Source organism: Pelmatolapia mariae, linkage group LG4 (assembly GCF_036321145.2).
Source record: "Pelmatolapia mariae isolate MD_Pm_ZW linkage group LG4, Pm_UMD_F_2, whole genome shotgun sequence".
NCBI classification, from domain to species: Eukaryota; Metazoa; Chordata; class Actinopteri; order Cichliformes; family Cichlidae; genus Pelmatolapia; species Pelmatolapia mariae.
In genome coordinates, this window is record NC_086230.1 from 35,355,617 (window position 1) to 35,369,349 (window position 13,733).

Sequence of the window (13,733 nt, forward strand, 5' to 3'; positions counted from 1 at the left end):
ATTTCTTATTAGAATACACGAAGCAGGAGCCTCAGCCAATCAGCGTCAGCGTCAGCCTGTCGAGCGCCTGCGCAGCGAAGCAGTTGTTGTTTTGTTGACATGTCTGCCGCTGGTCTTTAATGATTGTTCCTGCGGGTTCTGCTGTCAGAGAGCGTCCTCCTTTCACGACCCCACCTGATGGAAAACCCCAGAGACCTGGTGAGTCCCGGGGCTCCCCCGAGCCGCCCGGAAGCGGGTCTTCCTTCATTTTTAATGCTTGCTTTAGGGACTGCTTAAAAGCGAGCGCGGACTGAGTGTTAAAGCAAAACTCCATTGAGAAATCGTTCAATTTAAGATACTTTTGTTCATTGACAGAAACACGTGTTCGAATGCAAGTTAAAATTCATCAGTTGGTAACAAGGTCAACTCAGAGTTTAATTCTGTATCTATATAAAGACTGGAGTAGTTATGTAACCGGCCAAAACGTAGATTTATATTCACTTTACTTGTTATGGACAAAATCTCGTGTCAGATCTCCTTTGAAAGTCCTTCGGTATTAGTTTTGCTGCTTGTTTCCAAAGACAAACATTGGACTGGATGTTGTCTATAAAAAGTTTCATAAACCTGACAACATGTTTTTTAATTCGGCATGCATGTATTCCGGTAAACACGTTGTAATTAAATAAAAAGTAAACGTGTTTATCGTTTTGCTTTTTCCCGCTACATACTCGTACATTCAGAGCGCGGAGCGTCACCGTGGATCAGCACAGAAAAACGGCTTTTCCAGGAACAGACTGCGGTGCTGCACAAATTTAATGCCGCCGAATTTAATGCTGGCAGCGGCAGAGGGGGCGGGGGGGGTGCACAGGTTTAACCCCGCTGTCGGCGCTCAGAGTGAGCGGAAGTGAGGGGAATCCTGGAGGTGACCCGGTGTTGTGGCTTCTCTGTCTTTGTGCTGTCAGTCAGCCTCTCTGTGCTGCAGCGCTGCAGGAGCTCCAAACCCACTGCTGCGACGTGATGATGGGTAGAGGTCAGAGGATGGAACAGAGAAGGAACAATATTCATGACCTTCACAGATCTTTGTTGTTGCAACCTGAGAACATTTAATAAAATATTTGTGGTTACGATTGTGTTTCTGTGGATTAAATACAGTTTTAATGGGGTAAATGGCTTTTTGGGGGTCTTTGTGACTTTAGACTCTCCTCCATCCTCAGGTGGAGCGTCAGTCCCGGAAGCGGCGGGACTCGTTCGGAATGCTGGACGGTCTGGATGAGGACCGGAGCAGCTGCAGCACCGAGTCCAGCGGGGGGAGCGGCGCCTCCAGTCCCGAGGACAGCGAGGACGAAGAGTTAGGAGGAGGAGGAGGGGTCACTCAGCTAAACCCCTCCTCCTCTTCACTGACGCTCATCAAGACCAACGGGCAGGTGTACACGTACCCCGACGGGAAGGCCGGCATGGGTCAGTTTACGTCTAGAATCAGGACCTGGTTTTCTGAGTCGGTCAATCTGCGTCCTCAGTTGCTCTCTCTCTGCTCTCCTCAGCGACCTGTGAGATGTGCGGCATGGTCGGCGTCAGAGATGCCTTCTACAGCAAAACCAAACGTTTCTGCAGCGTCTCGTGCTCCAGGAGCTACTCATCCAACTCCAAGAAGGCCAGCATCCTCGCCAGACTGCAGGTAACGCGGGTGTAGGAACACTTTGCCTTGAACTTTTTTTATGTTAGGTGTGACGGGCTCCGTGTGTCTGTGTTTGTCAGGGAAAGCCTCCTACCAAGAAAGCCAAGGTTCTGCAGAAGCAGCCTCTGATGACCAAACTCGCCGCCTACGCTCAGCAGCAGGCCAACCAGCAGGGCGGGGTCAAGAAGAGCGGTGAGTTCAGCAGCACCGACACGTCCACGCTGGGACTGAAATCGACTTTCTCATTGGTTACGTGTTAAACACAAACACAGTCAGATTGTAGGTGTGGCTCCTCTTCTAGTCCCTCCCCCTTTAAAATAACTTTCTTTTGATTGGCTGCAAAGTATTTCAAGAGCAGGTGGGCGGGGCTTCTGTCTGCTCCATGTGACATCATACTGATCTGTGATGAGAAAAAAACAGTTTCAACATGAGGGTTCGGCGCGTGTGATGGGGCATGAGTGCACACGCACCGAGCTCGTGTTTAACACGTACGACAGGAAATAAGAACGAAGCGGTCGGCCTTTTCAAAAAGTAATAAATATGAGCTGATTTTTAAATCGTACATCGGTTGAACTCTGCTCTTTTTTTCTCAGAGGATTGAATCTTTCCTGCCGTTGTGCCACTGAGCACTTCTTGATGAACCTGTCAGGTTTCTCTTTGCACATCACGCCTTCTGTTTTCTTCACAGTGTCCATGGAGTTGTTCGACTGGGGTCGTTACCTTGGAGACGGAGATGTAATGGGAGCGCCGGTCAGCTGTTTCAAACATGTGGGTACAAGCAGAGTCCTTCTCACCGTTACGATGAAGCTCCCTGTGAACAGTGTTCAGTCGATACTCGCGCGATGAAACGATCTTTTAGTTTGAGTTCACTGCGTTAATCATCAGAAAGAAGCTCCTCCCCCTGACTACAGATTCAAACACGAGGTCAAAGGTCAAACATTGCAGCTTTAACCCTGCACAGTTTTCACTGATTCACGCTTGGATCACCAGGGCTCTAGTGCAGCGTGTCACGTATGCAGATGATGTTGTGCGTCTTATCTTTGAATCGACAGACAGGAAACCAGCTCAGACGACCTCACCGCTGCTTACTTCAGAGTCTGTTGTGTGAATTTGTTTGAGCTGTAAAACAGGACGTGTGTCTCACTCGGGGTCGATCTCAGACCTCGGGAATAAGAATCTGGAGCCGTGTGTGTGGTCGGATGTTTCATTAATTTTATTTTTGTGTGTTTGTTAGGTCCCGATGGGAAAGTCGTGGGGAGGCATCAGCGAAGGCATCCGGGTCGAGGTGCCGAACACTGACAGCGGGCTGCCCATGAAGGTTTACTGGATCGCTGGCATCATCAAACTGGCTGGTACACACACACACACACACACACACACACACACACACACACACACACATTCTAACATAACATTAAATTGACCTTAATTTAACGTAAATGTTGAGTCTGCATTTTGTTCAGATGAGATGGAAATATTTGTTGGGCTCCTGCAGAGTTTGAACCATCTGCGTGATGAAACTAATTTGTGCGTGTGTGTGTGTGCGTGTGTGTGCGTGTGCACGTGCAGGTTTTAAGGCTTTGCTGAGATACGAGGGTTTCGACTGCGACTCTACGCGAGACTTCTGGTTGAATCTGTGCGTGCCGGACATCCACCCGGTGGGCTGGTGTGCTGCTGGAGGGAAACCTCTGGTTCCCCCTCAGTGTAAGGGTCACTTCCTGTCTGCAGATTTGTTCTCAGACCTCAGATCAGTTTCACAGTCCTGAGTAATCAGGTTCACAGGAACAAATAGACTTTTTTTTAGGCTGTAAACTTATATATCTCTGTGTGTGTGTGTGTGTGTGTGTGTGTGTGTGTGTGTGTGTGTGTGTGTTCTCAGCCATCCTGCACCGCTTCTCCAACTGGAAAACGTTCCTGATCAAGAGACTCACGGGCTCCAAAACTCTGCCGCCAGACTTCGCCTCCAAGGTGACGTAGAAAACACACGTAATCCATTTTTTAAATAACCTTCGTCCTGAAACTGAGTTTAAACTCAGGTGTCTGTTCAGGTGCAGGAGAGCATGCAGTTCCCCTTCAAGAAACAGATGAGGGTGGAGGTGGTGGATAAGACTCACCTGTGCCGGACTCGAGTGGCTCTGGTGGAACAGGTGAGTCACAGTAAACTAAGCATCTCTGGGCAGCAGATTAAATGTCACTTTGCCAAAGTCGTTTTTTTATGAGTATTTGTGTGTTTTAAAGAACTTTTTATGTCAAATTAACTGGAAACACTCAAAGCTGCAGGATCAGGACCAGAGGCTCAGACAGTATCATCAGCTCAGCAGCACATTTTAATCGTACATTTGTGTAGTTTCTCAAAAAAAAAAACATTTAAAGGAATAAATCAGTAGACCAATGACGGAGCCCTGAGGTACTCCACCCACCGCCTCTGATACAGCTGTTGATCTATGCATCCGTTCTCTTCTGCTTATCCAGTTTATTAGTATTATTTGCGTGAATGTTATCCTGACGTTTGTGTCGTGGCAGGTGATCGGCGGTCGTCTCCGGCTCGTGTACGAGGAGTGCGACGATGGGACCGACGACTTCTGGTGTCACATGTACAGTCCTCTGATCCACAGCATCGGATGGTCTCGATCCATTGGACACCGCTTCAAACGATCCGGTGGGTCAGGTGATTCGATCCCAGGCCAGACTCCATGTAGAAAACAGTGAATTTAAGCCAGCGTGTAACATGAGGATGAAGAACATGTACTGTGTGATTGTTCCCAGATGTGTCGAAGAAATTGGACGGTCAGATGGATGCACCCGGACAGCTGTTTGCCAAAGTGAGCTTCACCCGATGTCGTCTCTGGCTTTGCCTTTACTGCATCTGCTTACACCTGAGTTACCTGATTGTAATCTGGTCCCACCTGTAGAGTTTGGCTCCTCATGGACATAAAATCAATTTATATCAATTTTGCATTTATGTAGGCTTTAATTTTAACATGTTTCTAATTATAAGTCAGAAGGTCTTTTATTTCATTCGAAATATTTCTTGAAGGGTTTTCGTCCACTGTTGGCGATTCCATGAGTCACACCCAGTCAGCATATTTGCTACAATGATAACTGTGTGACACAGTGATGTTTCACTAACAGTCATGGTTATCTAAGTAATAATGATGCTAATGATGTATTCAATTTAAATTCAGTTTTATTTATTTAGCACCAAATAAGAACAACAGTCGCCTGAAGCTGCTCAGTAACACAGAGAGAAGAGGAAAAACCACAATAAGATAGCGTCACATGAGCGAGCGCGGTGGCGACAGTGGGAAGGAAAAACTCCCTTTTAAAAGGAAGGAGGAACCAGGCTCGTGGGGGGGGGGGGGGGGGGGGGGGGGGGGGCGCGTCCGTCTCCGGTGACCTGTTGGGTTGAGGGGAGGGCGACGGGACAAAGACGCTGTGGAAGAGAACCACAGATGAATGATTGTCCTGAAGCTTGGAGGTTACAACAGGAATGAGATTTATCCTGTTTTTCCTGAAGGTGAAGGAAGTGGATCAGAGCGGCCACTGGTTCGAAGATGGGATGAAGCTGGAGGCCATTGACCCTCTGAATCTGTCTGCGATCTGCGTGGCCACAGTGAGGAAGGTAATAGCGAGCTGAGCGCTCACTCTAAAACCGGCTGCTCCGACCTCCGGCTCCATCTAACCTGTCGCCTCCTCCTCAGGTCCTGGCAGACGGGTACCTGATGATCGGCATAGACGGCTCGGAGGCGGCCGATGGCTCGGACTGGTTCTGCTATCACTCCACGTCTCCCTCCATCTTCCCCGCTGGCTTCTGTGAGATTAACAACATCGAGCTGACGCCGCCTAGAGGTAGGAGTGCCTTTGAAAGGCAGCAGCACACAGCTGTGGGAGAAACAGCTTTAACGCTGCCCCAGCCTCATTTTCAGCCTCGTCCCTGCACACAGATCCCTCCAGATTCTCCCTTTTAATGATATGATGTTGTGAAGGGTGGAGTGCCCACTCCGGGTCAGGGATGAGTTCCTGCCCCAAGTGGAGGAGTTCAAGTATCTCGGGGTCTTGTTCACGAGTGATGGGAGAAGGGAGCCGGAGATCGACAGACGGATTGGTGCTGCGGCCGCAGTGATGCGGACGCTGCACCGGTCTGTTGTGATGAAGAGAGAGCTGAGTGTAAAAGTGAAGCTCTCAATTTACTGGTCAATCTACGTCCCTACCCTCACCTATGGTCAGGAGCTGTGGGTAGTGACCGAAAGAATGAGATCGCGAATACAAGCGGCAGAAATGAGCTTGCTCTGAAGGGTGGCTGGCCTCTCCCTTAGAGATAGGGTGAGAAGTTCGGCCATCCGGGAGGGGCTCAGAGTAGAGCCGCTGCTGCTCCACATCGAAAGGAGCCAGCTGAGGTGGTTCGGGCATCTGACAAGGATGCCTCCTGGGCGCCTCCTGGGTGAGGTGTTCCGGGCATGTCCCACTGGGAGGAGACCCCGGGACAGACCCAGGACACGCTGGAGAGATTATATCTCTCAGCTGGCCTGGGAACGCCTTGGTGTTCCCCCGGATAAGCTGGAGGAGGTGGCTGGGGAGAGGGAGGTCTGGGCTTCTCTGCTTAGGCTGCTGCCCCCGCGACCCGGCCCCGGATAAGCGGAAGAAGATGGATGGATGGATGTTCTGTAGATGATGAGGTTTCACTATGAGGAACATTATTCAGAACCGTGTTGTTGTTTTTGTCCATATTTATGTCTCAGGAAACATTTGAAAACGTGTTCTGTTCTTTGGGGAGTTCACTCCATTCTCAAAGCATCGCAGCTTTCATGGACCTGTGGTCATAATGTTTTGTTGAAACTGCCCTGTAGTGTGCACTGTGATCAAACTGATCCTGTCTTTGTGTGTCCAGGTTACTCCAGTCTGCCCTTCAGATGGTTTGAATATCTGAAGGAGAGCAAGTCTGTGGCTGCACCGGTGAATCTGTTCAACAGGGTGAGGCTCAAACATGAAATCAACTCCAGTGATTCATCAACTTATTGCAGTCTGAGCAGCTCTGGGAGTGTAGATGTAGAAACATAGAGGAGACATGTTGAACTAAAATTATTAGAAAGACTCCCAGGACGATGTGAGTAGCAGCCTTCAGCCGCTGTACGGCTCAGTCCAGAGCTCATGAAGTGTTTTTTGGCTCAGCGGTTAGAGGTGACTCTTAGTTAAATATATGGAATGTAAATTAACCAAAAATATCATTAAAGAAATAATTGGAGGTCCAGAAACAGAACATGCACCAGGTTGCATGTCTGATGCGTTTATTGTTATATGAATGAAAACAGCCACAAATCTGTGAAAGTCCCAAAAACACCGTCTGCAGCAAGTCTGACACTGATATGAGCTCATTGTTAGACGTTTGTGTCCACTCAGGTCTCACTGCTGTAAAGCATCATAAATGTAAAGTTTGTGCTTCTTACACAGACTGTCATTTATAACTTTGACTCACAGCAAACAGACGTTTTCATGTTGCTGATGCGCAGAATTATAAACAGTTTGAATAAAAAGCAGTTTGGTAATTTAATACTTTCTGCATGAAGACTTTGCATATCTAACATTTATATTTCTGAGTATTTTAGGATTGCAGGGTTTGTTTGTGTGGAGGAAACCGAGTGAAAGTTTGAATTTTGCCTTTTTAGTTTTTTTTTTCTTGGCAAACGAACCGAAACGGCCACTAGAAACAAAAAACGCCCACGTGTTAACGCCGGCGTCATGTCCGTGTCCTCCATCAGGACATCCCCAACCACGGGTTCCGCCCCGGTATGAAGCTGGAGGCCGTCGACCTCATGGAGCCACGGCTCGTCTGCGTCGCCACCGTCACGCGCATCGTCCACCGGTTGCTACGGATACACTTCGACGGCTGGGAAGACGAGTACGACCAGTGGGTGGACTGCGAGTCGCCCGACCTGTATCCGGTGGGCTGGTGTCAGCTGACCGGGTACCAGCTGCAGCCTCCGGCTGTTAACGCAGGTAAATCCCACCTGATCTGTAGTTTCCGTGGTGACAAGGACGGGTAAACTGTGGTGTGTTTTTGTTTGTTTCAGGCTCCAGAGACCTGCAGTCAGCAGCATCCAAACAGAGGAAGAAGTCTCAGCAGTACAAAGGACAAAAGAAAAGTGAGGCGGCGTCTCTTTAAATCGTAACAAACGTGCCGCGGCTCAGCCTTCAGGACGCTGCGTGTTAAACTGCTGCTTAGTAATAAACGATGCTCCGCCTCCCTGTAGCGTTCTTACATTAGAGACGTTCTTCAGACCAGTGCGCCAGGCTGGTATCGGCCATTAACACATTTACATCGTTACATTCTTCTAACAATGTTGGTAACAGGAGAAACGCTGAGCAGCTGCAGCCACAGACCCAAACTATCACAGACCAACAAAAACAAAACTTATGCTGATGTGACTTAAATAGAGACAAAAAAAGATGAAAACAGACCAAAAACCAATTTTCATTTCAGTCACGACAGAAAGAGGAGAAACTAAAATGAAACGATGAAAGGACCGAACAGGAGGAGAATCAGGAGCTGCATGAGCACGTGATTGTTGTACTGTCTCTTTAACAAAACCTGTTTGGTCTCCCAGAGAGGAAGCTGCCCATCGCTAAGCGACCCGTCAGCCTCTCCGGCACCATGGTAACAGGTGTCCCCAGGAACCTATCGGGAGACGAGAACGAGACTCCACCCGATTACCCGTCACCCCCTCCTCCGGCCTCCGCGGCCCAGCCGCCCTCTGCCGACCCGGAGAGCAGCCCCCGCACCGAGGGGGGGGCAGGTATGCACTCGTGCAGCCTTCTTTCATTTCTGTGGTTTTTACAAATCTGGGCGTCATAAAAACTGAAACGATTGAAACACAGCGTCAGATGAGCAGCACGGTGTGTGTGACGCGTCGTCAAACATTCAGCCCAAACTAAACCCGAAGCCTCAGCCAGCGGCAGCAACGAGCCGTGTGTCGCTGCGGTCGGCCACATCGGCGTGGAGCACGCTCGTCTTTACAACGTCGCTTCGGTTCATTGAGGTTTGCATGCACGTGTTGAGGAAGATGTTGTTTTGGTGCATCCTCGCAGTCTGACGTCCACTTTAGGCAAAAAGCTGTTTTCTCTCATTCGCCGTGTCGCCTCCGTGATGCTCTTTAATGTGGTGATGGCCTCAGTGCTGCATCGTCTGTGTTTCTGCAGGAGTCAGAGAGGAGAACGCCAGAGGGCCCGAGTTATCTTCTCACAGGACTGAAACAGAAACACACAGATCCTCCGCAGACTTCCTCAGCAGCCGGGACCAGCAGTAGGCCTCTTCCATCCTTCTCTTCCCCTCCCACAAATATGTGAAATCATCTACTGATAACCTCCAACATTGGACCGCTCCTCCTAACCTTTCATTTAAAGGACTCTGTGTTCTTTAACTGTGTTTGGTGTACTGCCATCTGAAAATTGAACCCTGCTAGAGAAGAAGACGCCGCAGGGCAGTTAAAACAGAAACAGCTTTTATATGACAATTTTTCCAACGCCGAGATCTCCACTGTTTGTAGTTGTTCGTGTTCTAACGTTAAAACTGTTGATGTAGTCATAAAAACACTGTTTCAGTGTGAGCGGCTGGATTAACGAGGATGCCACGTGAAGAAGGAAAAAAGATCACTTCTTGAAGCTCCGCCCACAGGTTTACGGCATTTATTTTTATAGTAAAACGGAGCATAGGTCACGATAGACGCTGAAGCAGATCAGACAATCCAACGAGCTGCTGGAAGGATTAAAATCAGCCAAACGTGACCTTTTCTCAAAGCTTTCTTTGTTTTGATGATTTTAAAATGTGTTTGAGTTTCATCGAGACGGCTAAACGTCGAATCACAGCCACAGCTTCAAAGGATCGTGGGGGTTTGTTTCAGCCTGTGCGTCCTCGTTTCCCTGAATCCACACGACCCAGACTGCAGAGTTAGCACAAGCCAGCGTCACGTTAGTGGAAAATGTAGCAGCCTGCAGGAACGCTCGGTCCTGGATTCATTACTGCTCTGTTTATTTCCATCACCATGTTGTTATGGTGGGACTCTGTTATGTTAGCTTTGCATGATTCAGAGTTCATAATAACTCTTCTTTATCTTATGCACCATCTCCTCTCTCTGATACAAGCTGTTTTAGCCCCACCCCCTTTTGACACGACGTTCTTGTGATTGGCTGCCCCCTCTCTGTGACATCACACAGATCCAAACGTAGAAAAAAACTGATTGTTTACAGCCTTGCCCAAAGGCACTGTTGTACACACACTGATGTCTTCATCAGAAGTACTTTCTTTATCACATCAGCAGCTAAAAAGCTACAAAAGTACATCGTCGTTATGCAGTACGGATACCTCAGAAAAGTATAAATAAAATTAAAAGATTTTTGGGTTAAGAAAATATATTTAAAATTGTAAAATGAGTATATTTGATTTATTTTAAAATCTATATGTAATAGAAAACGATCATAGTACTTAAAGAAAAAAGCAGAATTGATCAAATCGAGCGTGGAGGGACGCTCTGAGTAAGGGGGACGGCCTGAAGTAGCTTTTAAGCTAACAGGTGTCTAAAAATGTCCAGATGTTCCTTTATCTGTGTTTTTTACTCTGCAGGCACTAAAGTGTACGTTTACAACTGCTTATTTCTGCAGCTGCAGAAATAAGCTGCAGCTGCAGAAATAAGCTGAATGCATATTTCTGCAGCTGCACAAACACACAGATGTTAAAGAGCTGAAACTACAAACGTGTGTAACGTCTGCTTAAACACAAGAACTAAACTTTACGGATTTTCTAAACTATGGAAACAAATTTCTGGCAAAAACAATAATGGGAAAAAACTCATATTAATGTAATCGTGACTTGTTTAGTATGCGAGTATGCTACATTACTGATAGTTACTTTATTTTACCTTTCAGTGTTAAACGTTTGCTCTTTAATGTTACACTCTTATGATTTCCCACAGAAAGTTTTTTTTATGTTTTTATATTTTTTAATTATTTATTTTTTTTTAATGCGTCACCAAATTTACCGTCTCATAATTTTGACTTCATATGTCGAAGTATCAGCAGCTCCGTGTTGGATTTCTCTCTTCCTGTTTTTTAACCCTGATCACACAAACTTGACTCTCGTCAGTTTGAACTCTCAGAATTTTTCTTGTAAGTAAATTTTTGTCAAATTGAGCTTCAGCACCAGCGAAGAACTGACTGATGATTTTTAATCGGCTTCTTTAAGAGAGGCTTGAATATTTTTGCATTTTGAAGTTTCTCACTTTCACTTTCAAAGATTTTGATTTAAAAATAATTTGTAAAATATTTTGACAAAATATTTTCTTAGTTTAGTTTTTTCGTCATGATGTACTTCAGCTCTTCAGTGTATCGGATTTCATAATATTATGATATATTAAAAGTATAACTCTCCCGGCGTTACCCCAGTAAGACAAAACCAGTTACTCAATATTAGCTCACAACATAAACTCAAACTTTAGTTTCTTAATTTTGCCTTAATATGTAATAATTTCACTTCATAGACACAGTTTTAACGTACTACATTTAAAAAAACTAAAAATGAAACCGTTTACTTTGATAATTTGTGTGTCTACATTTATATTTGTGTTGTTTTGTGTGAGCTGTTCGATCTGTGTTGCAGTCGTCTCACAGATCCATCGTTGAGGGTCGAGCGGTCTTTTAGACTCGAAGCTAAACTGTGAGCCTGCGTCTGCACACTGAACCTGTTTCTAAACTCTGCTCGCACTGCTGTCCGTGTGCTCGTGTTCGTCTTTTCATATGTGTGAATCTAGTATTACAGTGTTCTATGTGTATGATGGTGCTATCTATAGGTGACACGTTTGATAATGTTTTTATAGATTGATTTTGACAAACTGAGTCTGGTGAACAAGTCGTGTTTGTACTAGGTTTTGTATTCAGAGGTAAAAGTGAAGTGGGTCGCCGGTCTTCCACGCCAGTTTGTGATATTGTCATGTGTGATTATCCCAGTGGGAGGAGAGATTGTGGTTTATTATTGTGGAAACTGTGGGATTTGAAGCCGTTTCTTAGACTGAGAATTGGGACCTAAAGATGATTTGAACGTTGGGAGGCTGATGCTGACAGTGGTTGCTTTTTAAAGATGTTTGTTATCTCAGGAAGATCAGGTGGAATCTGAACTACAGAATCCGAAGGCTGGACTGGGTGTGTGGCTGTTATAGGAATTAATTTGGTCTTTCTGTGGGTATAAATTAGTGCTCAACTCAAACCTGATTGGCTGCAAAAATTCAGAAATGAATCAATGGAGTCTGCGTGAAATAAGCACCAAAACTGAAGATCAGGTGCAGTGCTACAGAGTTTGGTTTCAGGGTCTGAGCCGACGGGTCAAACATTTCAACCAGTTTCAAAGTGGCTTCAGGACTGCAATAGCCCATAAGCTGCAGTTCTGTAGGTGAATGGATACGAGTGGAAGTCCTCCAAACCGAGAGGGAAACGGAACAGCTGCACGATTGGATTGGCTGTAAAGTTTGAGACTTGAACCCACACTGGAACATGTGGATGTCTATGGCTGCACAATTTTGACTTGAATTTTAAGTCACACAAATTGGGAGACCAATATTTGTTTTTCAAATTTAAGACAGCAGGACAGGATCTGCGTACAACCCTGGAAAATAATCATCCTTGTGCTGTGAGATTGCACTTTATGAATTTGTGTTCCAAGTATATATAAATTTGAGCAGATTTCTAAAAGAGAGGATTAAATTACAACTCGGGGGGCGGGGGGGGGGCATTGTCAGCCACAAAATTATAATTTCAAGTTCTGCAGTTAAAACTGTGCAATCTGGTCCAAAATCAATTCATAGTCCGAAACTGAATTTAATCAAAGTTGTTTGTGGTTAAAGAGTTTATGCTTTGAGACGACGTGTTTACGAAGGCGGGACCAGGGCGCGTTTGGCGTTCTGACTCCGTGTGCTAACAGGCCAGCGTAATTAGACAGCATATGATATCATCTTATCCAGGTTTGGGAGGGGGATTATTTGCATTTCTGAAAAAAAGAAAAAACTGAAAATGTAATTCCCAAGAATATTCTTAGTCCCATTTTCCTGAGATTACAGGCTCGTAATCAGCAACCACAGCAGTGCTCAGGTTTAGTGCCTGAAGTACAAACTAATGTGAAATTATAGAGATCAGCCTTGTGTTCTTCTTGTTACAGATTTATTTAAATGTGAACTAAAAAAGAAGAAATCACAAATATTTTTTTGTGTGTGCAAACTGATGAAAAAAGGTTTGTCCCAAACTTCTGTCCATGTTGTCCACACATTCGTGCCGTGAACATAACTTTTACTGAGCTCTTATTAAAACATACAAATGTTTAAAAATATATCTAGATGGATATAAATATCTAAATATATATATATATATGTACTTTAACTGTCTTTGAGAACAGAAGTGTAGGTATAACCTGATGTTATATTTCATGAAGCTTTTTTCTAATACATTGTGCAATTTTTGACAGCATGATTGTGAAGAAATGATCACATGTAGGTGTAAAAGAAATGACTGACTTTACATTTTTATGCAATAAAATGTTATGGAAAAACTAAAATATTCAGTTTTTATAACATTATTGTGCGTGTGTGTGTGCGCGTGTGTGTGCGCGTGTGTGTGTTGGTAAAATGCTTTTTGTGAAAAATAAAATGTCAAATTTTTAAATATCAGTCAGGTTACTAAATTAACTTGAAGTGCTGGGACTGCGATCATATAAAGTAGAACTTGGTGTAAATTAGGAATTTAATTGGATTCTAAGATCAGATTCACTGAAATCGTGAGTTTGATGTTTGAAAGGTTTCGGTAAACACTGGGATTCAAAAATATCGGAGTCAAAGAGCTAACGTCCAGTTCGAGACAGATTATGGGTCAAAACTAGACTGGGACAGACATTTGTTAACATGCACTGTTCAAAATAATGTCCAAATTTGGATCAGACAAAATTCCAAGACTGAATTGTGAAAGGTACAAAATTTGAGATATACTAGCGTCAGAGGTTTGTGTGACATTAGAACAAACATCTATCCTCCATTATCCTCCACGTACATGG

General features: G+C 45.2%; 1 protein-coding gene across 2 annotated transcripts; it reads left to right on the forward strand.

Moving 5' to 3' along the window:
• Positions 1–78: 78 nt before the first annotated feature.
• Positions 79–13,194, forward strand: LOC134626615 (MBT domain-containing protein 1-like). Of its 2 annotated transcripts, XM_063472583.1 has the most exons (18): positions 79–198; positions 1,194–1,437; positions 1,521–1,654; positions 1,735–1,846; positions 2,343–2,422; positions 2,889–3,006; positions 3,224–3,358; positions 3,534–3,622; positions 3,703–3,801; positions 4,178–4,313; positions 4,421–4,476; positions 5,172–5,276; positions 5,356–5,503; positions 6,543–6,625; positions 7,411–7,648; positions 7,723–7,794; positions 8,257–8,445; positions 8,849–13,194. In XM_063472583.1, the coding sequence occupies exons 1-18, from the start codon at positions 178–180 to the stop codon at positions 8,953–8,955; spliced, it is 2,166 nt and encodes a 721-aa protein (XP_063328653.1). In that variant the 5' UTR covers positions 79–177; the 3' UTR covers positions 8,956–13,194. The 2 variants fall into 2 exon arrangements, with proteins under 2 accessions (XP_063328653.1, XP_063328654.1); XM_063472584.1 differs by lacking the exon at positions 8,257–8,445.
• The last annotated feature ends 539 nt before the right edge of the window (positions 13,195–13,733 follow it).